The 23,952-nt window shown below is 34.9% G+C and overlaps 4 protein-coding genes across 5 annotated transcripts; 2 read left to right on the forward strand and 2 right to left on the reverse strand.

Moving 5' to 3' along the window:
- Window positions 1-3,713: 3,713 nt before the first annotated feature.
- Window positions 3,714-4,182, forward strand: LOC126657128 (uncharacterized). The gene is made up of 2 exons (XM_050351763.1): window positions 3,714-3,733; window positions 3,780-4,182. Exons 1-2 carry the CDS (start codon window positions 3,714-3,716, stop codon window positions 4,180-4,182), a joined length of 423 nt encoding a protein of 140 aa, XP_050207720.1.
- A 262-nt stretch (window positions 4,183-4,444) lies between these two features.
- Window positions 4,445-6,835, forward strand: LOC126657638 (uncharacterized). Its single transcript, XM_050352351.2, has 5 exons — window positions 4,445-4,589; window positions 4,714-4,756; window positions 4,893-4,990; window positions 5,640-5,956; window positions 6,237-6,835. The coding sequence occupies exons 2-5, from the start codon at window positions 4,748-4,750 to the stop codon at window positions 6,638-6,640; spliced, it is 828 nt and encodes a 275-aa protein (XP_050208308.1). The 5' UTR covers window positions 4,445-4,589; window positions 4,714-4,747; the 3' UTR covers window positions 6,641-6,835.
- Window positions 6,836-9,108: 2,273 nt separating this feature from the next.
- LOC126657557 (thiamine-repressible mitochondrial transport protein THI74) lies at window positions 9,109-11,883 on the reverse strand. 2 transcript variants are annotated; one of them, XM_050352262.2, is made up of 4 exons: window positions 11,630-11,883; window positions 10,843-11,465; window positions 10,343-10,763; window positions 9,109-9,599 (listed from the first exon to the last, which is right to left on the reverse strand). In XM_050352262.2, exons 2-4 carry the CDS (start codon window positions 11,404-11,406, stop codon window positions 9,298-9,300), a joined length of 1,287 nt encoding a protein of 428 aa, XP_050208219.1. In that variant the 5' UTR covers window positions 11,407-11,465; window positions 11,630-11,883; the 3' UTR covers window positions 9,109-9,297. The 2 variants fall into 2 exon arrangements, with proteins under 2 accessions (XP_050208219.1, XP_050208218.1); XM_050352261.2 differs by having other exon boundaries at window positions 10,843-11,505.
- An 8,394-nt stretch (window positions 11,884-20,277) lies between these two features.
- On the reverse strand, window positions 20,278-20,871 carry LOC126657129 (uncharacterized). Its single transcript, XM_050351764.1, has 3 exons — window positions 20,847-20,871; window positions 20,547-20,740; window positions 20,278-20,490 (listed from the first exon to the last, which is right to left on the reverse strand). Exons 1-3 carry the CDS (start codon window positions 20,869-20,871, stop codon window positions 20,278-20,280), a joined length of 432 nt encoding a protein of 143 aa, XP_050207721.1.
- Between the last annotated feature and the right edge of the window lie 3,081 nt (window positions 20,872-23,952).

Consider the following 23,952-nt stretch of genomic DNA (forward strand, 5'->3'; position numbering starts at 1 on the left):
TGTTCTATTTTTTATAAAATTATAGCAAAGGTCTTAACAGGAAGATTAAAACGACTCTTGCCAAAGCTGATCAGTCTCAATCAGAGTGCCTTTGTCAGTGGTAGACTAATTACAGATAATGTATTAGTTGCACATGAACTAATCCATGCTCTGAGGACTCGCCGTGAAGGGCGCTATTATGATCTGGCACTAAAATTGGATATGTCAAAGGCTTATGATCGAGTAGAGTGGCAATACCTAAAACATATGATGACGGTATTAGGTTTTCCCCTTTTATGGATTTCGTGGATTATGGAATGCGTCTCGACAGTTTCGTATTCTATTAATATTAATGGTGAGCCCAGAGGTTATTTCTACCCATCACGAGGACTAAGGCAGGGCTGCCCATTATCCCCTTATCTATTTTTACTTTGTACAGAAGGGTTCAGTAACCTACTCTATCAAAGTGCATCAAGAGAGGCACTTCATGGTTTACGTATCGGTCAAGCTTGTCCTCGAATTTCGCATATATTCTTTGTAGACGATTCTCTAGTATTTTTTAGAGCAAATGAAGATGAGTGTGACACGTTTACGGAGATACTTCGTTTGTATGGTAATGCTAGTGGACAAATGATCAACTTGCAAAAGTCGGCGTTATATTTCAGTTCGAATACACCTACTGATATTCGAGAGATAATTGTCTCTAAGTTACAGGTTGGAAGTGTCGGACTACAAGATAAGTATCTCGGTCTACCATCTTTAATCTCAAAATCAAAAACAGAAACATTTTCAGAGATTAAGACTAAAGTGGCTGCGAAATTACAAGGATGGAAAAGAAGTACATTATCGTTTGCAGGTAAAGAGGTCCTAATAAAGGCTGTTGCTACATCTATGCCTGTTTATACCATGTCGTGTTTTCTACTACCTGAAACTTTATGTAAAGAATTGAGTCGATTAGTAGCAAGATTCTGGTGGGGACAAAAGAATAACGAACGGAGAATACATTGGGTTAAATGGAATAAAATCTGTCGTAGTAAGAATAGAGGAGGACTTGGTTTCAGGGATTTTCAAGCCTTCAACATAGCATTGTTGGCAAAACAGGGGTGGCGTCTAATACACGACAAGAACACTATGATTTACAAGATATACCGGGGGAAATATTTTCGGTCAACAGATTTTCTATCAGCTCGCTTAGGAGGTAATCCGTCTTGGGCTTGGAGGGGATTGTTGGTTGGTCGCGATGCACTTGTTTTGGGGCTCCGATGGAGGGTTGGAACAGGGGAAAATATCTCTATTCGTAATGACCCATGGTTCCCATCAGAATTCCCATTTAAACCAAGTATCACACAAAATGCTCCAATTGAAATCCGGCAAGTGTCTGATTTGTTATTGTTGGATTGTGGCAAATGGAATGTGGAGTTAGTAAAACAAGTTGTTGATGATCCAGATTATCATCAAGTTCTATCAATACCAGTAACAAAAAGCTCTGTGAAAGATAAACAAATCTGGCATAACACTCGAAATGGTATTTTTTCGATAAAATCATGTTATCATTTGATCTACGACACATGTCTTGACATGGAGGTACGACACACACCTAACACAGGGTCAGGTGCAAGTAACTCTCCAAATTGGAAGATGGTATGGACTTTGAAGTGTCCACCGAAATTAAAGCATTTTTTATGGAGAGCACTGTCAAATTGTCTTGCTGTAAACGTGAATTTGAAGCATCGTATGACCTATGCGGATCCAACATGTCCTGTTTGTCTCAAAGATGATGAAACCATGATACATCTTTTCACAAACTGTACTACATCTAAACAGGTATGTATTTTAAATTAAAGCTATGTTCTTTCAGTTTGCTTAACCATGTTCATTGTTAGGTATGTCACTTGTCATATAATATATAGACGTATAATTAGCCAAACATGGCCTTTTAACTCTCTAAACAACTCACCCTGATACAGCTTTTGTAAGCCTGATTAATGGGAGGAAATAAAAATAAGTGTAAAACAGATATTATGTGATAACTCAAATATATAAATACAAGACAACATTAAAGCTTACTTTAGGAAAACTACTTTCCCAAGGTGAGAACATGCCTCAATCAGGTTCTTGACACACGGATCCTTACATGAATATAGAATTATGGAGCAATATAACTTAGAAAGATAAAATGAATTTGGAAATTAATTGGTTTACAAAGTCTTTTTAAGATAACAGCCACATAATTAAGGAGCAATTTGCAAGTTAATTTCATAAATATTAGCCACCTTCTAGTCAATTTTTAAAAGCACCATATTTTCACATCTCTCAAAAGTTTCATATAAAAACTTAGCATTTTAAATAAAGAAATGTTAGAATGGTACTTTCAACTAACCCAACAATTATCTCCATAACGTAGCAGAATAGAAAGAAATGTAAATACATTCAACTAACCCAACAATTATCACCCTCACAACATTTCAAAGTGTTTAAGTGTTTTTTATACACTTGTTAGTAGAAGACTAATATATTGCTTCAACAAAGACAGAATGCTCATCTTAGACTTTTATCATGAGCATAAACTAAGTTAGAAAAATAAGATAGTATACAACTATAAGTCAATGGAACTGAACTTATAATAAGGTATTGACCAGAATACAGTTTCTTAGATGGTTGTAACTAAAAACAGACAAATGCATGTAGTAAGCTAAAACTCTTGACCTAAGGGTTGTCATAAATAATTAAGGATAGGAATTTCCATCCATTGACGTTTGTATGTAATGTGGCTAAGTGTACACGAATATGGAGAATGAAAAAGCTCAAAGAATGCAGCATAAAGATAATGTAAAAAAGATAATACAACATCAAATGAAAATAGTTTATAATGACAGAGGATACTTATGATATATAATATTACAAGCTGGTTAACCCTTTCATATTACATTTTTTACCTTAACTTGCAATATCAATAGCTAATTACTCTACAGTAAGATGGGATACTTTTATTATCAGCATACAATTATATATCATACAGGTTCTAAAGAAAATATCCAACCTCAATTGATATATTTTAGATGGATTGGGCGACCCTTGGCTTCAAAATAAACTTTAATGAAATAAAATAATGAGTTGCGGCAACTAAAATTTTTGTATAAGTAAAATTATTGTTAACTTATAAATTATTTGTATGTTTTTTATAAAAAGACAGCAGTGTGCTGTTTTTTATTTAAAAAAGGCTGAAATTGCAACAAACTTAGTTTATTTTACTAAAAAGGGATATTGAGATGGAAAATAGTTAGGAGTTGATATCATAATCAACTCCTAATAATAGTTGTAGGAAAATTGCTTTTAAGTACAATTACTATTTTATTGTATTTTATCTACAACTATCATATACCGTTAACTACTATCCATTTTATGACATGTTTACAGGTATGGTTTGAGTCGAAATTTTGCCTCCGCTCAAATTTGTTGCCTCAAAGTTCGCTAGTTGACTGGTGGAATGCTTTAGTTACTGATCTGCAAAAGCTAGGAAGAAACAAAGAAGACTTTGCTCTGTGTAACTTCTTACTTTGGAACATATGGAAAGCCCGCAACGAGGTGGTATTTAATAAAAACCACTTACCAGCATCTTTAATTATTGATAAGGCATGCGAACAACAACGAGAATATTTGGAATAATCAGATAAAAGACACACTGTTAAGGGCAGCCCAAATACTCTTTCAAATGTGGAAATCGATTCGGCTTTATGGTCACCTCCACCGACAGGTTTCCACAAGGTTAATTTTGATGGTGCTATTGATCTGAATTCAAGAACAGGTGCGATTGGATTTGTTGTTAGTGATTTTGCAGATAACATAATCTTTGCTGGGGCTAGGCGGTTTAGTGGCATAATAACACCACTTGTTATAGAGGCATTGGCGATTCGGACATCAATGGAGGAGACTATACCTAAAGGATTTAGTGCAGTTATCTTCGAAGGAGATTGTCAAGTGTTGATAAATGCTGCTAATGCCTCCTCTAGTGACGACAGGGACGCCGGAGTAGTTTTAGAAGACATATTCAATCTAGTTTTCCGATTTTCGGAAATTAGATTTCAATATGTTAATCGTAAATGTAATTGGGTGGCCCATTTGGTGGCTAAAAAAGCCCTTATTGATGACTGCTTCTGCAGGTCTCATCATACTGTTATGGAATGGCTCACTCAGGTCTGTTGAGGAGTTATTCTAATGTGTACTTTTCATTACATTAATGAAATCCAGCCTTTGGTAAAAAAAAAACAATTCTATTAGGACAGAGTGAGTAGTTCGTTAAAAAAATGGGTTAGTTTGACCAGTGTTTTGTTTGAAAAAAAAAAATTTGACCGGTGAGTCGGCGAGTGAGGGAATTGAGAAAATTAGAAGCACCGACGAGACACGCGGCAAGCAGCAATTGGAGAGGAAATTCTAGAAGGTGATAGAAGGGAAGTATAGAGCAAAAATTCAAAACTCTTTGGTCGCACCTATAAAACGTAACGCCACGCCACCCCTCTCTTCAATTCCTTGCTTGCTTTTACTCACGCCAACTAACTCAAAATTATTCACAGAAACAGACTTAGCTACGCCATTTATTCTTCTCCAAAACGGTGCGTTTTATACTCCTCCATCGTTCGAGATTTTGTGGGTTTAATTAATGTCTCATGAAATTCGATTTAGATCTGATCAATTTGAATTATTCTATGTTTTGAATTTTAATTTTGCGTTTTGCAGTTGATTTCAGAAGTTTATTCGGATTCAGAGAGATATGGCTGAGGTACTACTGATTTATCACTGAATTTTGTTTGATTTTATATGATTATGTTGTTGGTGGTGTTTTAGTAATTGCATTGGGTTGGAGTGTTATTGTATGATTTGTTTGCTTATTTTAGTTTTAATTAATTCTGTGGCAGGATGGTTACAAGGTTATTTTGAATGTGTATGATCTTAGCCAAGGATTGGCGCGGCAGCTTTCGACTACATTCTTGGGCAAAGCTATTGAGGGTATTTGGTAAGTTTTTATATTTTATAGGGTATGTTTTGTTTATCAATGTCTTATGTTTTGATTTTGTAGTTTTTGGGTGTGGTCGAATGAGTTGGTTTGCCTCATTAAGGGTAGCCTCGGTAGTATGGGCACTTTATTCAATCAACGTGTCCTGTTTTTAGAATGTTTCGGGAACTTTTCGGGTACAAAATTTAACTTTTAACTTAGGAGACTTTAAAATAACACCGTTTCACTGTGTCTGTATCCAGGTGTCCCGTCTCCCCGTGTCCTTGTCTGTGCTATTTAGGGTAGCAGTTTGGTGGGAAGAGTTTCATTATGTTGGTTAATATGTTTTACTATCAGTAGATGCTTGTCCAAATTTCTTAACTAATGTGAAGTATGTATGAATTTAGTTTTATTTATGGGGTTTTTATGCTATATAGTGATGAATTTCTAAGTTAATGTTTCATGATACATAGATAGGATAAAAACTGTAGTGTACGGACTGTTGCTTAACTTTCATTATGGGTTTAATAAGTTTAACACTTGCCTAAGTCTTTATTTGTTTCCTCCTTGTTGATGTATTAAAGCTGGAGTATGGATACAACTGCATAGTTTACAATCTTGGTTTGTTTTTTGATTTTTCTGTCTGAATTTTTTGTTCTTGAACATGTAGGCATACTGGAGTGGTGGTATATGGTTATGAATATTATTTTGGGGGAGGTATACAGCATGACCCTGCTGGAAGAACCCCATATGGAACACCAGTCAAAGTGGTAGATTTGGGTGTTACACATGTTCCCCAGGATGTATTTGAAATGTATTTGCAAGAAATCGGACCTCGGTATACAGCTGAGAAATACAGCCTGCTTACTCACAATTGTAACAACTTTAGCAATGAGGTCGCACAATTTTTGGTGGGTGTGACCATTCCAGATTATGTTCTTCAACTCCCTACTGAAGTTATGAACAGTCCAATGGGTGCACTTATAAGTAAGTTCCCTACCGCCTTGTTGTCTAGTTGGTTCTCTGTGAACTTGGATGAATTTGTTAATGAGAAACTATAATTTCTGAAAAAATTTAATGGCTGAGCAATGGTACGGGCGACTTCAAATCTTGTGATTTTTCTGTCTTCTTTTGAAGATATTACAAACTTAAGGACTGATTTCTGCATATTAATTGCACAGATTTGGTCTTTCATCATGTTTCTGATAAGCTGTCAATTCATTGTTTTGGATCTCTGATTTTGCTAATAATGATTTTCACGATGTAGTGCCCATGATACAAAATCTGGAGTCAACATTGAGAGCTGGAGCAGTACCACAAGTTCCACAATTTAGGAATGCATCGATAAACCAACCCACAGCTGCAGCAACAACTACTGTTAACACTTCCTCGGTCAAAGTGGCTAATGGTGAAGTGGAATCGTCAAAAATATCGGAGAAGGCAATACCTCCAGCTGTTAAACCTGCAGAAACAGCAAAGAAGATTACAGCTAACGGGGTTTCAGGAGATCCTCTCGGGGATGCTCGAAGTAAGTTGCAGGAGGAGATAAGTATTGAATTCAAGAATCTCATGGGCACGGGAGAATTCCGTGCAAGTGAAGCTGCAACTATTGCTACTAAGAGAGTTATGCAAAGATATAAGAATCTGAATGTCGCAACTCAACAGAGTTAGAAATTTGCGACAGAAATTGAAGATATGTAGTGTTTGCCAATCTGAACCTTCAGTTGGCAATTCGTCATTATTTTTATGATGTACTATGACCCTAATTGGCACATTGCCTTTCCTTCGATGGCTCTTGTATTTGATATTTCCCATTGTGCATGGGAAAATGAAATTTCTTTTTAGAAAGAGGTTGAAGGGATATAATGGAGAAATCTAGATTTTATGAGATAAAAAGGTCAGTAACCTGGTATATTGCAGTGTTTTACTTGGAAAATTAACTTTTGTTGGTTTTCTTTTTGAAGGAAAAAAGAGAGTCAAAGTTTTAAATTAACTTTTGTTGGTTTGAAATGTACCTCAAAGGCTCAGTTTAAAAATGATTTAAGGCGTAATTACTTAAAAAATTTCACCTTTTAATATTTTTTTGTTTATCTTCTGACTTAAAAAAAAGTTCATTTGTACCTTTTTTGTTTGATTTTTGTTTCCGTCTCTATCTAAAGCATCAAATTGAATTTTTTTTTAAAATTTAAAATAGTCTTTTAATTTTTAATATATATATTCTAATTAGATTTTAATGCTATTAATATTATAAAAAATACCTTCTTGTTCAAGGCGTATCTTCACCATCTACAAATTTAATTACAAATTAGAATTATTTCAAGTGTTATGAGTAATTAGTTTTGTTGTCTAAATATAATAATTAATTATGAATTATTCATCAAAAAAAAATTATGAATTATTTCAATAATAGATTTTAGTTGCTAACAATATTTTAAATCGAATTAGACCGGGTGTTTGGACCGTCTTACTTGAGAATGTCAAATTTTAAATATTTTTTAGAGCATAAGGTTTTTTTATTCAATACCAAAAAATAATTTAAATATCTTTAAAGTGCGATAAATATGAACGTATAAAAATAAATTTAAAGTGAAAATTTGATTAAATTCTAATTAAAATTGTTTAAAATATAATAATTTCAAAGTGAAAAATAGTATATATTTTGAATCATTAGAAAATAATAAAAGAATAAACTATAAAGTTATGTTAAAATATTGATGTAAATGTATATTGTTCATCTTCAATGTGTAAACGCTTGTAATTTAATGATTGGAAAATAAGCATTTTTTTAAGATTAAATTGAAATAGAATTTTAAAAATAAAAAATTAGATTTGCTGTTTTTTGCTTAAATCAGTAAAATTAGTTTAACTCAAGTTTTATTTTATTTTTAAGTTTGATATTTAATTAAACTTTATAAATAATTGATTTTCAATTAGTTCAGTTCAATCAGCCTGTCTGGTGATTCTAAAAATATTATTAGCAATTAAAGTTTATTTTTAAAAAATTAATTATTCATTATTTAAAACAATTACCTAATCATTATATTTCAGCAATACATTAATAACTCATTAAATTTGAAATAATATCTTTAATTAAATTCATAAAAAGTTCATATACACCCTTAAGTAAAACATACAAATACGTTATTAAACTTTCATTTAAAAGAATTTACATCCTTAAGTTTAACTCGATGCAACCCGGGCCTTAAATTTATAAAATCAATACAAATAAGCCCTTCAAACTATGTTTATTTTTCCATTAGAATAAGATTTTATTTGCACAATTTTTATAAATTTAAGGGCCTGACTCAACCGAGTTAGAGTTTAGAGGCATACACATTATTTCATGGGAAAATTATAAAAAAAAAATCCAATAAAAGGAAAAAATTACAAAAATATGTACTTTCCAAAAAGTTTATATTTAATACTTAAAAAATACGAAATAAATTTTCACCTTTTACGTACTATATCAGAAATGTGGTAGAGATATATTGATAATGTATCAAATATGTATCAAACATGTATTTTATTTTTAAAGTAAAAAAAAGTACATAAATTACGTAAATTTTTTTAATTTAGGTAAAATTGATTTTTTTACTAAGTATATATATTTTTATAAGTTAAGTGATTTTTTTAGGATAGTTTTGTAGTTATTCCTGAAGGGCTTATCTGCACCTTACACCTTTTCAATAAATCAACACAATTTTTGTAGATTAATTATATTTTTAATAGAATATTTGTTTTAAAATGCCCATCAAAATTTGGCACGGTCGAGGGAAAGAGTAAAGCTAAAAAGCATATTAAGGCCATGTTTGGTTCATGGAATAGGTGTGGAATGAAATAGCAATTCCGTATAGAATGAAAATTCTTTACTTTGGTTCATGGAATAGGTATTCCACGGAATTACTATTCCATGATTTTGTGGAATAAGGACTCCTCTCAAAAACTAAAGAATGGCTATTCCATTCCTTATGGAATAGCTATTCTATTCCATGCTATTCCATTCCATGAACCAAACATGGCCTAAGTTCCATTGAGAATAGAGCACACTATCTTCTGCTCTTTGGCAGAATTGTGTTACTGCTGTGCATTCATGCTGCATACAATGCAACAACTATAGCCTCTGCTCAATTATCAGAAACTAGGTCAAAACTCAACACTTAATTTTATTTGTTTATAATATCAGGACGAATTTCTTGTGTAAACCTAAGCTACAGAATCAAGAATTACATTTACAATAATTAATGTAAAAAATAAAATAAAACTATACGACACATTTGTTAATTACATTGAAGTATGTTTTGCGATTTAACGTAACAAACGAAAGTATGTTAGGAATTGCCTGTAGTTCCTTGAGATGGTGATGAGCAATCTTGATGAATTGATCTAGTCTCTTGATTTTCTGATTCTTTTGATTGGCTAAAAGAATCGGCAGGAATGTTAATTCCAGCAAATCCAATCATCACGGCTGCAGCTCCAAAGTAGTCCATTACGCCGGGGGCATTGCCTATTAATGAATCCACAATAGCAGCCAACGGAACCTGAATCGTAAGACCAGCCGTTGCAACTGTCGTGGTTGTCAAAAGAACAGCCTTTGCCCATAAATAGTCACTCAAGACATTATCTAACAAACCTATTTCAGGCACAGAATTGTAGAAGAATCACAATAAAAAAGTTACAAAACCGGGAAAGAAGCATTTGTTCTTGAAATCACATATTAGTCAATAAATTGATTTCTATTATCAGTAATTTTATAAAGCAAACAAATGCTAATTCTACTTCAAATAAGAAACAAAAATTTGAGCTAGATGTATAATATTATGTCATCCCGTACAGATATTAACATTTTGGCAGTAGAATAAAAAGGAAATAATTAATGCTTTCTCGTCTACAAAAATGGCAGAGCTATTTATTGGTTACTTTTTTCTTTCGATAAAAGAACTCTCGAATAAAGTACTCGTTTGAATTAATCTCTACAAGACACAAAAGGATGGAATGAATAACATCCACTAGAGCCGATCAAGAAAATTTGCATAGGTTCATATTTAACAGATTCAAAATCTGTCTTATCAGAGTATATAGCTGAATCCAAAAGCTTAAACTTTTGTTTTAATAGAAAAAGAAACCAATAATTCATGAATCAGAATTTTCTGAAAACACTAAGTGCCAGGTTGCTCCATTCGCTATTTAGTATCATAAGATAGTACAGGTAAAATTTGAACAGCATACAATATCAATAGTTGCATTTACTTTTGTTCAATACATATAAGAAAAGTTCAAAGACGTGAGAGGCCCCTAAACAGTTTTAAAGCACTAAAACAGCACAAATTTGACATGTAAACAATGAAATGCACAAAAAATAAGAACAATACATACCTTTCCCAATGATTAAACCAAGCTGCTTGCCAGTTAGCATGCTGAAAGGCTCTAACATGGTGAAATTCAGAATAAGAGCAATGGGAAGGAAAATGAAGAAGTTGAAAAGCCCTAGATATCCAAGGAATTCTGCCATACTGACATGACCACTTTTCCCATCATCATCGGGAAATTTCATACGGATAAGTGTAATGTACACAGCATAAAATGCAGCCGAGATGAGTGCAAGAAAGTCCCCAAGAAGAGGGTTTAAAGCAACTGCACTTAGACCACTTTCCAAGTCACCCAAGCTGACAATTATAGTTCCAACCATGCAGAGAAGTACACTTGCAAGCTTCAGCCAGGAGAATGTTTCACCCAAGAACACCAGAGAGACCAAAAACGTGAAAAGGCTGGAGGCCGTGCTTAAAATAGTATTCGACTGCACAAACCAAAGGATAAGTCATTGCATGAACATGATTAACAAAATATGGTATAAATAAAGTTCAAATGATGCTTACTGTGACAGTAGTATACTTCAGCGACAGATTAAAACTCAGCTGAGCTAAAAACCAAAATGGGCAAATCAGCAGGCTGACCTTCGCCACTCTAGCGCGTGTCCAACGACCTATCGCATCAACTCCATGACTACCCTCTTCAACAGGTAAGATCCTTTCATGCGTAGATGACATAGATTCAGCAATTGGATTAACACCATCTCCTTTAATATCAGCATTCCCATCGTCTACAATAACAGAAACATTCGACTCTTTATCATTTGGACCTAATTCCGTCTCTCCTAGAAGAATGGCCTTTTCGGACTCTCCCAATTCTCGTAAAGGGCCACTACTACGACTTCTCTTTCTCCAAAATATTAAACTACCATAAGAATCCTCGACATATCGCCCGATTTCAACTAAGGGAATGTAAACAACAAACAATGAATTGCATATGTAGGTAATAAGAAACGGCGAAACCCCCGCATCGACAACAGATTGAACCACAAAACTAGCAGCTATCCATATAGTAGCAACAGCGACTATGTAAATCAAACCTAAAATCCATCTCCAAACTTTATCTTTCATATTTCAAACCCCCAATTATGTATCAAAAACCTCCCCAGATGATCATTTCAGCATCATAACTGTCCAAATTTAGCACACACCCATGTACATAGAACTGTCCTATAAGAATTTATGCAAATTTAAAGTCTAATTAGGTTTGAAAATTCAAAAATAAATGCATCGAATGGCAAGAGAATTACGTTCGTTAATTCTGCATTGTGTATATTAAGAGATACGAACTTACAGAAGATTGGAATTGAAATAAGAGATGAATCTTGAACCGATAACTGTTGGAAAATGTTTAACAGAGGAGTCAGCAGAGTTCCCTGCGATGAGGAATCATAATCATAAATGACGAATTCGTCAACCTTTTTTTTGTCGGCAAGATGAATTCGTCAACTGAAAAGGGAAAAATTGGATCTTTGCTCGTTGTTGTATTTAGGGGGAGCAGAAACCGACTTGTCCGAATTAACCGAACCGAAAAGAAATCGAAGGTTTGATTTGGTTAATTCGACAAAACGGTGTAGTTTGAGTTTAGGTTAGGGGTTATTTGATATTTGACAAATGATTCGGTTTTTGAGTTCGGTTGACCGTTTAACCGAAATAACCGAAGAAGTAAAACGACGTCGTTTTACTCCATATTTGCACATGTGGGAAGCTTCTAGAGGCTGGGGCATGTGTGAATTCGAATACACAAAACACAATGTTTTGTGTTGGTTTACAAACCAATTTTCAGAAACTCTAATCTATTCTCTCAAACTCTCGCCTCTCTCTAAAACTGAAACCCTAAAATTCTCTCAACTCTCTCGACTCTTGCTCTTTCATCTTACACTTACACCACCTTTCTTCCTCGTATAAATCCTAAATTAATGGCTGATCCTCTTTTCTCTGATTTTGTGCTTCCTTTAAGCTAAACGGTTGCTGTTTGCTTTTGTTCTGATTATGTTCTTTCTTCCTTTCAGTCTCTGTCTCTGATACACGCAAATCTTGTTAACCACTCGTTAATAATGATTAGAGGCAAGAAAAGAGAACTGATGAGGCGAATCGGTGATTGGGGAGTTCTTTAAATGTGGTTTTTTTACTTTTATTTTGTTTATTTCGAACCCTTTGCCTTTCTGATTCTTCATTGGTCTTTTAATCTTAATTCTTTTCACTGATTTTTATTCTTTTCACTTGTATATGTCCTTCAAAATGAATGGATCTGTTCATTAGACAAAAGTTTCACTGTGAATCACAATAAAAAAGATAAATCTTTAGTCCTTTTCATTTTTTATGATTTTTTTTAAGATTATGTTTAAGATTTTTAGTACTGAGTTTTACTAACCCTTTGCTTGTTTTGTGGAGAGCTTGAAGTGGTGGAAGCTAGTCGGTCTCTCTCTGAGTTTGTGACTCTGTTCTCTCTATGTGCTGTGATTCTGTGATTTGGTGGAAGCCTAAAAATCCCTACTCATTCATTATCAGATCAGATGGAACCAGATGCAAGGGCAAGTGTTCGTTAATGCTTTTCATTCTGTGATTTTTTCATTGTTTGTGTTTTTTTATGCTTTTTGTTTTGCTTTTGAAAATGTAAACTGACATTTTTCTTGGTTCAATTTGCAGATGCCAACAGATGATGCAGTTGGGACTAGAGGCAATATTGCTCCCTGTCCTGATGCTCATGTTAACCTATATGTGGTTGTTGATGGGCCAACATAGCAGCAATTGCAAGGTCCTCAACCTAAGGCAGCTAATGCTAGAAAGAGGAAGCCAATGCATAAAAGGTATGTTGTTTGGGAACATTATGAAAGTGTGAATGATGATATGGGCAGAGTGGTAAGTGTTAAATGTTTATACTGTGCTAGAGTGTATGAATGTCACAGTAAACGTAATGGCACATCAACTCTTAGAGCACATATGCTTGCTTGTTTGAAAAATCCCAATAGTAAACACATTAGACAAGCCTTATTAACTATGCCTAATGTTCAACCTGTTTATGATGGGGATAAGGTTAATGTTGAGGTATGGAAGTTTAGTCAAGAAGCTGTTAGAGAGTCTTTAGCTTTCATGATTGTTGTTGATGAGTTGCCATCGAGGTTTGTAAATGGTATGGGGTTTAAAAACCTGATGAATTCTGCATGTCCTAGGTTCAAAATTCCCTCTAGATTGGCCATGAATAGGGATATTTTCAATCTGTTTGCAAGTGAAAAGTTGAAATTGAAATCCTTTTTTAAAAGACCACAGTCAAAGGGTTAGCATAAATACTGATACATGGACTAGCATTCAAAGGATTAATTACATGTGTGTCACCTGTCATTGGATTGATAATTTGTGGAAGCTGCATAAAGTTATTATTTCATTTATTCCAGTCAGTGGTCATAGGGGTGAGTACATAGTTAAGTCTTTGGAGAATTGTGTGCTTGATTGGGATATCAAAAATGTGTTTTCTATTACCATGGACAATGCTAGTAGCAATGATGTAGCTGCAGGTGTGTTTAGGAAGAAATTGAATTCTTGGGGAACTGGGGTTGCAAAAGGGAAATATTTGCACATGTGTTGTATTGCTCACATTCTTAATTTGGTGGTCAGTGATGGTCTAAAAGATGTTAATGTCTCTGTGAAAAAAGTAAGGGATGTAGTCAGGACAGGTACATTAGAAACAGTCCAGCTAGGTTAGAAAAATGTAAAGAAGCTGTTGATTTTGTTAGTGTTGAGTCTAAGAAATATCTTTGTTTAGATGTGCCAACACGCTGGAATTCCTCTTACTTGATGCTTCACACGGCTGCATTGTATGAAAAAGTATTTGAGAAATATGATGAGGATAATTCATCATTTAGGACAAATTTGAATGGTAATATTCCCGATTCGCATGACTGGGAGGTAGTTAGAAAATTTTCTGATTGTCTTGCTCACTTTTACATAGTCACTTTGCATATTTCTGGTTCATTGTATGTTACCTCTGATATGCACTTTTAAGAAATCTATGATCTTAATGTAGTCCTGTGTGACATGATTGAAAGTGATGATCTGGAGATCAAAAGTTTGGGTGATAGAATGAAAGTTAAGTTTGATAAATATTGGGGTGACCCTGACAAAATGATCAAGCTTATCTTTTTTTCTTATGTGTTTGATCCAAGTGTAAAATTGGAAAGAATGGAGTATTCTCTAACTACCATGTTTGAAAAGGTTAGAGGTGTTGCCTTGTATAAAGCTGTTGTTGATGAGCTAACCTTGTTTTTCCTTGAGTACAATTCTACGTATGAATCTGTTGGTGGTGGGAGCATTGTTTCTGAGTTGGGCTCTCAACCTAATTCTACTCAAGTTGAAGGAGGCCATAGTTTGGCTCCTGTCTCTGTCCCTTAACCTGCTACTGGTACAAGAAAACCTTCATCTGTGATGAAAGCAAGATTCAAGCAACATCGGAGGGAAATGGGAACTTCCAGTTCTAGAAGAATTGAACTTGAAATCTATTTTGATGAGGCCTTATTGGATGATGAGGACCAAATGATGTGTTAATGTGATGGAAGTTCAATTCTATTCTCTTTTCCAGTTCTGTCTAGAATGGCCCGAGATATACTTGCAGTTCCCATTTCCACCGTGACGTCTGAATCTGCCTTCAGCACTGGTAAAAGGGTCCTTGATTGCTTCAGGAGTTCTTTGACTCCTAAATTGGTGGAAGCCCTTATATGAACACAGGATTCGTTGAGAGCATCAATTGATCCTCTGGTGATCGAAGAATGTATTGAGGAGCTGGAAACATTTGAGTAAGGTTATGCACTTTAATCTTTTACCTTTGTTTACATCTTTTCTTTTATCTTACTTACATTTTTGACATTCTGTAATTTAGTGTTCTGAACTCAAATTTCTTTTGTGGATTTATTAGGGTTGCCAAATGTTGGTCCTCCCACTTAAAACCTACAAATGATGCCTTTTTTGCTTTTGAAAACACAAGTGATGACACTGTGTCGCAGTTGTGGTGTTGGACCTTATGGTGGAAGCCAATTGCCAAACTGAATTGTCCATATCCCTTATGATTCTGCATATCATCTGATTTATATATGAATCCTGATGATAGTGTCCCTATCCCTATCTGAACTGATGTTTTGAACAGACCAATCTGCTTTGGTGGAAGCAAGATGATTGTAAGAGATTCCAACCTTAAACTTCTTTTAAACTTCTTTTAGTTTAAATCTTTTAAACTACTTAGTGTTGAATTATTCACTTCCCGAAAGTGTAAGCTACTTTTATGGTTTAAATCTTTTAAACTACTTAGTGTTGAATTGTTAACTTCCTGAAAGTGTAAGCTACTTTTCTGGTTTAAATCTCTTAAAATACTTGCTACTCAGTGTTGAATCTGTTGATCTTCCAAAACTGGTTTAAACCTTTTGAACTGCTTCTATATTAAATCTTTATAACTGTTTTTAATTTACTTTTTTGGCCGATGATGATGCTTCCACTATATTTTCAGATGTTGTTGTAATGTCTTCATTGATATGAATTGAAGTAATGACACATTTTTGAGCCACCATATCTTAAATGATACGATCGCATTACAAATGAACAGAAAAACTCATATTCTGAGCCCCTAACTCCTGTTTTTCAAAATCTGGTCTGTTTTTTTAAATGTAAATTGTAGTGTAGTAATCAAATTTGATTGTTGTATGTTCTCTTCACTTTCTCAACAGCTTGAGGCCGCATGCTGGCCTGTTGCAGCTTCCTCTCCTTCACTGACTCTTGAGGCCAGCTTGAGCCAATGAGCCATGTGCTTTGCTTCTATTGAATACTCATGCCATTTTGTTTGGAATATATCAGTTGAGAACACTTAATTTTTTTTGAGAAGAGATGTAGTTATGTATGTTAATATTTTTTGAGATGGGATGTAATTATTTATATTTAATTCTGAACATATATAGAACAAGGATGTAATTTGTAATTCTGCTTGTGTATTATTGAAATTGGATTGTTTGTTTACTAGGGCCCATTGAGAGGCTCAAACCGAAATACCGAACTGAACCGAAAACCAACCGATATATTTCGATTTAATTTATTTTGGTTTTAACTTTAAAAATTGACAATTTGGTTTTTATATTACTGCAATTCGGCACTGTCGGTACAAATTCAAAACCGAACTGGACCAAACCGACCGACGTACACCCCTAGTTGTATTGAACAAAGAATCACTTTACCCCCTCAACTTGACACAAAGTATAAAAACGTCCAACGTTCGAAAATAGGATCAAAAATACCTTAAACTTGTTAAAACTTGGTCAAAACCCCTCCCTATGTTGATGTGGCATCTTAATTAGAACGTGAGATTGTAAATTTTAAATAATTAACTCTAATTTACTCTAGTTAACTCTAATTAAATATTTAACCTAATTAATCTAATTTAATTAAACATTTAATCTATATTTTAAAAACAATAAATTCATCGTTTTTTACACCACCACCACTGTCCCTCTTCCTCCACCTCCACCAACCACCACCCAAATCCCAAAACCACCGCCCAAAACCCATAAACAATCGCCCAAAACGCCAACCATCGATTCGCCTCTGTTGGAGACTAAGAGCTTCGTCTCAAGCTCGTCTCTATCAGAGACGAAGCTCTTCTCTTTGCCAGATGGGTGCGTCTCTGTCAAAGACAAACTCGTCTCTCACAGAGACAACAATGAGCAGTTGCTGGTGAAGAATTCAGGCAGCTGCTCATCTGATTAAAAAAAATTGATTTTTTTTTTGCAAAAAGTTCAAAAAGGTCCTTTGTATTTTTAGTTAATATACATTTCATATATAAAGTTTTAAAATTAAAAAAAATTAAATTGTTATTTTAATTATTATGGATTAATTTACAAAATTGAAAAAAATTAGGACATTTGTAAACTTGTTGTCATTAAAGACCATCTTGAGAAAAACGCCACTATTATAACCGGAGAGTGTATGTCGCGCTCTTATATGAGAGTGGGGAGGAGGATTTTTAACCGGATTTTGTCAAGTTCAGAGTAAAACTGATTATGTTTTTAAGTTTTGGACTTTTTAATGTTTTGTGCTAAGTTGATGGGGTAAAGTGGTCCTTTGTTCTTGTTGTATTGTATAAAAAGGTCGTTACTGATCTTGGGTCGTTCAAGACTTCAAGCCCATTACTCCAATACATTAATCACTTACGGGTTTCTAAAAAAATATCAAAATTTAGTGAAGTATTAATTCGGGTTTTTTTTTCATAAATAACCAAGATTATAAAAATGTTTACATTTATACATTGTCAAGTTTCAACTCTCTAAACAACGGTACACGGATAAGAAGTTTACATTTATACAGTTTCTATAAATACCCTTCATAACATTCAAAACCCTACGATTTAAAAAAAAAATTATCTCTTAATTTCTCTCATCTCTCGACTCAAATATCTCTCCTCTCTCATCTAACTATTTTCCATCCTTTTTCATCGGCGCCACCTTTCCACTACTAGAAAACAGTCGATTAGCGACGGAAATCCGTCGCTAAAATCAAATTTAGCGACGGGTTTAGCGCGGATTAAAAATCCGTCGCTAAATCCTAAATGAATCCCGCCAACTTTAGTGACGGAAATCCGTCGCTAAAAATGGCGGGATGAATGCCGCCAAATTATATTTCACTTTTAGTGACACATGTAACAATCCGTCGCTAAAAGTAATACATTCTACTAAATGACTACTTTTAGCTACAGATTATTGCATCCGTCGCTAAAAGTATTATTTTTTAAAAAAATTATTAAAAAATTATTTATTAAAAATAATCATGTGTTAAAAATAATAATTATTTATTACAAAAATAATTATTTATTAAAAATAATAATTATATATTAAAAAATAATCATTTATTAAAAAATAATAATTATTTATTAAACAACGAGAGAATAATGTATAACATAGATATATAACATGAATATGAGTTACATTTAAGTATAATATACATAGATATATAACATGAACATGAGTTGGTCAAGGTGGAGTTATACGCAGGAGAACTACAAGATTAAAGATCCTTTAATGGGAGCAATGTTAGGATGGGTGACCTACTGGGAAGTTTGCGAAATTCGACAGGTGGGTGCTGGTGGGTGATCTAACGCGGGTGGGTGAGTGACGGAGGGTGCATATGTGGTGATTGATTAAATAATTATTTTTTTACGATTTAATTTTATTTTTTTTTTTTAAAATTAGGGACAGATTTAATCCGTCGCTAATTAGCGGCGAATTTAGAATTCCGTCGCAAAAACGGAGACCAAAATCCGCCGCTAATTTTTTTTCCGTTGTTATTAAGTTGCGACAAAAAAAATAGCGACGGGCTGTTTCCGTCGCAAATCCGTCGCTAAACGTGTTTAGCGACGGATTTTGGTCATTTAGCGACGGAAAAATCCGTCGCTAAATGACTGTTTTCTAGTAGTGTAATTCATCAAGTCTCAATAACGCCGGATTGGTCCGTTACGCCGCCGCTGTTCTGCTGTTTTCATGCTTCTTTTTTTAGATATGATATAAATAAAAAGAACAAGAGATAAATGAATCAGAAGTTATTAAATTTTTTAAGAAATTTCTTGAAGGTATATGATCAGATTCTGAGACGAAAAAATCAATCGTTCTTCTTCTACGCTTTCAAATTTACAATTTGTTTTTTTTTTTACTTTTTTTATATAACAATGATTTTTTCAACATTATGCATGTACAAAGATTATTTTTAAAGAATATAATACTACTTTCATATTATATAAAATAATTTTGTAATTTTATGGAATAAAATTCTGTTATTTCTGCATTTTTACTATGTTTGATCGTATTTTTTTGTTTTTAAACACTGCAGCACGATTTGTTGATGATGATTGATTGTTGAATTACTGTAATATTAAAGTGTTGATTTTATGTTGATTTCATATTGATATTGTGTTTATAATCAGTTAATATTTGACAGATTTTAAGATTGGGGAAGAAAACTATATTATATATGAAATAAATTAAAATAATTAAAATAAAATTTAGACAGAAAATAATACCTTAATGTTTGATTGATTGTTGAATTATTATAATGTTGCAGTGTTGATTTTGTGTTGATCTTCAGTTGATATTTGATTCATTTTAACATAAGCGAAGACAACAATACATATTTACATGAAAAAAACTATAACAATTAAAATTAAATTGAGATAGAAAAATGATACCTTAATTTTTGGTTGATTGTTGAATAATTTTAATGTTATAGTTTGATTTTGTGTTAATCTTAAGTTGATATTCAGTTGATATTCAGTTGATATTTTAGCATTGGTGAAGAAAACTATATTGTACATGAAATAAAATAAAAAAAGTAAAATTAAATTGAGACGGAAAAATGATACCTTAATTTTTGATTAATTGTTAAATTATTATAATGTTACAGTGTTAATTTTATGTTGATTTTATATTGATATTGTGTTAATGTTCAGTTGATATTTAGTTGATTTTCACATTGGTAAATAAAACGATATTATACATAAAATAAATTAAAAAGTTAAAATTAAATTGAGACATAAAAATGACACCTTAATATTTAGTTTTTTTTTTGATGGTAAACGGAATATCATTAATAATCCAAAGCAGTTACAGCTGTGAGGAATTCAGGAAAGTTATTATACCACTCCTGATGTCCTGACATGGAACGAGCATGTTGCGCTAATGAATGCGCTGCTTGATTCGCAGAACGTCTCACAAAAGTAAACAAAACATTACATAACTGCTTTTCTAAAACTAAGCAATCCTCCACTAAAATGTCCGAATCAATACAATTCGGATTCCGGATTGCTAAAATCACCTCCATCGCGTCCGACTCGATAATAACCTTCTCGAATCCCTTAAGCCAACTTAGCGCCTCTCTGATTCCAATCAACTCCGCATCTCTTGACGAGTAGCACCCTTGGAATTACACCTGTCTCACCTGCACCAAGGAACCTTTCCAATCTCGGACTACAATCCCCACACCTACACCACCATTACCAGAAAAAACCGCAGCATCAATGTTAGCTTTCAACCATCCTTTAACCGGCGGAGACCATTTATCCTGCCCATCCCCATGCACAGTCCTTGTCATCTTGAGCTGGGCATTCTTCACGTGGGCAACTTTCCATGCAGCAAGCTTAGAACAAGCTAGACCCACTATAGTATCAGAGTTATTAGTTTGCTCCAAACAACGTCATTCCTGTTCACCCATAGTTGCCAGCAAATCATAGCTACAAGAGACACTTCTTCGCCATTTAAATTTTGGAACCACTGCTCAACCCAATCCAAGAAGCTGCTGTCCTCCACGAAGACAGGAACAGAAACTCGACCCCAGCAGTCCAACGCAGTCACACACGAATAAAAAAGGTGATCCGGCCTGTCAACCCCTGCATTACAAACTTGGCATTGATCATTGATAAACACTCTTTTCCTTGCTAGGGCATCTGAAGTAGGGAGATACCCCGAGCAGATCCGCCAAATAAAGTTCCGAACGTGAAGCGGGATAGCTAGCTTCCATATTTTATTCCAAACTGCTTAATCCGGTTCTTCCAGCTCGACACCCAAAGCCCTATAGCAGCTCCTGACCGAGAAGTTGCCTTTTAATTCAAACCTCCATCTCCACCCATCCTCTATTTCGCGACTACTAACAGGAATGGCTAGAATATTTTCAGCATCAGTAGCATTAAACACATCACGTACCAAACCCACATCCCACGCCCTTTCTCCAACTTCGAACAGATTACTGACTTTAACCTCTCCCATACTTGCCGGTTTAGGAGTAGTCACACAACCAGAATTCCCCGACAGCCAAGGACTTCCCCATACCAAAGTTTTCCTCCCATTTCCAATACGAACTCTAACACCTTTTTCCATCATCGGTTTGCATTCATAAAAACTACGCCAAACATAGTTAGGGTTCGATCCCAATTTCGCCTCAAGGAAAGACGTATTCGGAAAATATTTCGCTTTAAAGACCTTCACCATAAGGTTATCTTCCGAATTTATAAACCTCCAAGCTTGCCTTGCTAACATGGCAATGTTGAAATCTCTAACACGTTTAAACCCCATTCCCCCAAACTTCTTCGGAATGCATAACTTATCCCATCTCGCCCAACTTATTCCTTTCTTCTTTTCTTGGTCTCTACCCCACCAAAAGGAATTAAGCATTCTCTCCAATTCTTCACAAAGCCTAAGCGGGATTAAGAAAACATTCATCACATAGTTCGGCATTGATTGAGCGACCGTCTTAATCAACACTTCCTTGCCACCCCTTGATAAAAACTTTGCATTCCACCCTTTAACCTTGCTCCAAACTTTTTCTTTAATAAATGCAAAAATTTGGTTTTTATTTCTCTCAACAAGAGATGGAAGGCCCAAATATTTACCGCTATCTGGAAGTTCCGCCACATTCATTACTGCTCTAATAAGCAGTCTATCATCACTCTGGACGTTGGCACTAAAAATAATGCTCGACTTGTGGAAATTGACCTTCTGGCCTGAAAGATTCTCATACACATCAAGAACCTCCTTGACAACCTCCATTTCTTCTACAGACGCCCGAAAGAATAGGAAGCAATCATCTGCAAAAAACAAATGGCTTATAGAAGGAGCACCCCTGCAAATAACAGCACCATGAATCTTCCCCGCAGTCTCCTCTTGAGCTATTAATAAACTCAACCCTTCCGCACATATAATAAATACGTACGGCGAAAGCGGATCCCCTTGTCTCAGACCTCGGCTTGGCAAAATCGGATCTGCCATCTCACACTCACCAATACTAGTATACCGAACGGATGATAAGCAAAACATGACCATATTCACCCATTTCTCACAGAAACCGAACTTGTTGAGCATATGCCGCACAAAATCCCATCGCACCCTATCATACGCTTTACTCATGTCTATCTTGAGAGCCGCCATACCCAGACTGCCTCGCCTTTTACACCTCAGATAGTGCCCAATCTCATACGCAATAAGAAAATTATCTGTTATCAAGCGATTTTCAACGAATGCACTTTGATTTTCAGAAATAATTCTAGGCATTAACTTCTTCATTCTATTAGCCATAACTTTAGAGATAACTTTATACGCCACATTACATAAAGCAATAGGTCTAAGATCAGTAACAACTTCCGGATTACTAACTTTTGGAATTAAGACAATAGCTGTGTCATTCAAACCATCAATAAACCTGCCATTATCAAAAAAATCTCTACAAAGCTTGACTAAATCACCTCCTACCACACCCCAATTCGCCTTATAAAACGCCGGATTAAAACCGTCTGGACCCAGAAATTTATCATTATGCATGCTAAACACTGCATTACGAACCTCCAACTCAAAAATAGGACATAACAAACAATCATTATCCAGCCCGGAAATACGAGGACTGATATCAAAAAAATCAACAATATCTGAACCAGAGTCAGAAAACAAATCAACGTAATACCTCAGAATAATGCTATCCATCTCCTGCTTAGTAGACTGCCAAATTCCAGCTTCATCCTTTAACCTGACAATTCGGTTCTTCCTTTTTCTTGCCGAGGCAAAATTATGAAAGTAACGTGTATTATCGTCACCTCCAACTAACCAGAAATTCTTTGACCGCTGTTTCCAGTACGCTTCTTCGTCAGCCAACAGATCTTGGTATTCCTTTGACAACCTCCAGAAGCTCCGAACACTATTGTCATCGGATCGACACTGCACTTCATTTAATCGCCTTCTCAACCGCGCCAGTCTTCGTTTATAATTCACTCCTGAGTTTCCATCCCACGAAGTAAGAGATTTCTCTGTCTCTTTCAATTTCTCTAACAGGCTCAGCCCATTCGACCCACTCCACACATCGCTTACAACTGTTTTAAAATCTTTTTTTGCTAACCAGACATTTTTAAAGCGAAACTTTCTCTGACCTGTTATGTCTTCTTCTTTCGTGAACCTCAGATGGATTGGCAAGTGATCTGAAGTAGAAATTTCTTGATTTATAACCACAGCGTCCTGGAATATCTCAAGCCAGTCCTGCGTAACAAGGGCCCTATCTAACCTCTCTTCAACAAAACCCGCATTGCCCCGCCCTCTCGACCACGTATATTTATAACCCATCCACCTGACATCCTGCAACCCACTGCTAATAATCGTTTCTTTAAACCCGTTGAAAAGCCAGTTTGGGTGAGCTTCCCCTCCTCTTTTCTCATCAGACGAGATAAGATCATTAAAAGCACCCAAAATGCACCAAGGAAGGGTAGAAACCAAGCTCAAATTATATATCATGTTCCACGACTCCCGCCTCCTCCCCCTCTCCGGCAATCCATAAAAGCCTGTAAGCCTCCATGTACGGTTCTCCACATCTTTAACTATCAAGTCTACATAATTGTCGCAAGAATCTGCAACTGTAACCTCAAATTCTTTTTTCCACATAAAAGCGATCCCACCCTTCCTCCGAACACTATCCACCACATAACAACCATCAAACCCCATCACCTCCCTAAGAACTTCAACTCTAGACCCATGAACCATAGTTTCACATAAGAACAGAAAAGAAGGATTTAACCTTCTGACCAAGTCACGTAAGAACCGAATAGCTCGTGGACTGGCCAATCCA

This window comes from Mercurialis annua, linkage group LG7 (genome assembly GCF_937616625.2).
Source record: "Mercurialis annua linkage group LG7, ddMerAnnu1.2, whole genome shotgun sequence".
Lineage (NCBI taxonomy): Eukaryota > Viridiplantae > Streptophyta > Magnoliopsida > Malpighiales > Euphorbiaceae > Mercurialis > Mercurialis annua.

Coding starts and splice junctions, on each gene's coding strand:
- LOC126657128 (XM_050351763.1), top strand. CDS start 3,714: ATGGTCACCTCCACCGACAG. Junction 3,734..3,779: donor ATGGTCACCTCCACCGACAG/GTTTCCACAAGG, acceptor TCTGAATTCAAG/AACAGGTGCGATTGGATTTG.
- LOC126657638 (XM_050352351.2), top strand. Junction 4,991..5,639: donor AAAGCTATTGAGGGTATTTG/GTAAGTTTTTAT, acceptor TTGAACATGTAG/GCATACTGGAGTGGTGGTAT. Junction 5,957..6,236: donor TCCAATGGGTGCACTTATAA/GTAAGTTCCCTA, acceptor TTCACGATGTAG/TGCCCATGATACAAAATCTG.
- LOC126657557 (XM_050352262.2), bottom strand. CDS start 11,406: ATGAAAGATAAAGTTTGGAGATGGATTTTAGGTTTGATTTACATAGTC. Junction 10,764..10,842: donor TGAAGTATACTACTGTCACA/GTAAGCATCATT, acceptor TGGTTTGTGCAG/TCGAATACTATTTTAAGCAC. Junction 9,600..10,342: donor TGGTTTAATCATTGGGAAAG/GTATGTATTGTT, acceptor TGCCTGAAATAG/GTTTGTTAGATAATGTCTTG.
- LOC126657129 (XM_050351764.1), bottom strand. CDS start 20,871: ATGGAAGCTAGCTATCCCGCTTCAC. Junction 20,741..20,846: donor AGCTAGCTATCCCGCTTCAC/GTTCGGAACTTT, acceptor TTTGTAATGCAG/GGGTTGACAGGCCGGATCAC. Junction 20,491..20,546: donor TATGGGTGAACAGGAATGAC/GTTGTTTGGAGC, acceptor GCTTGTTCTAAG/CTTGCTGCATGGAAAGTTGC.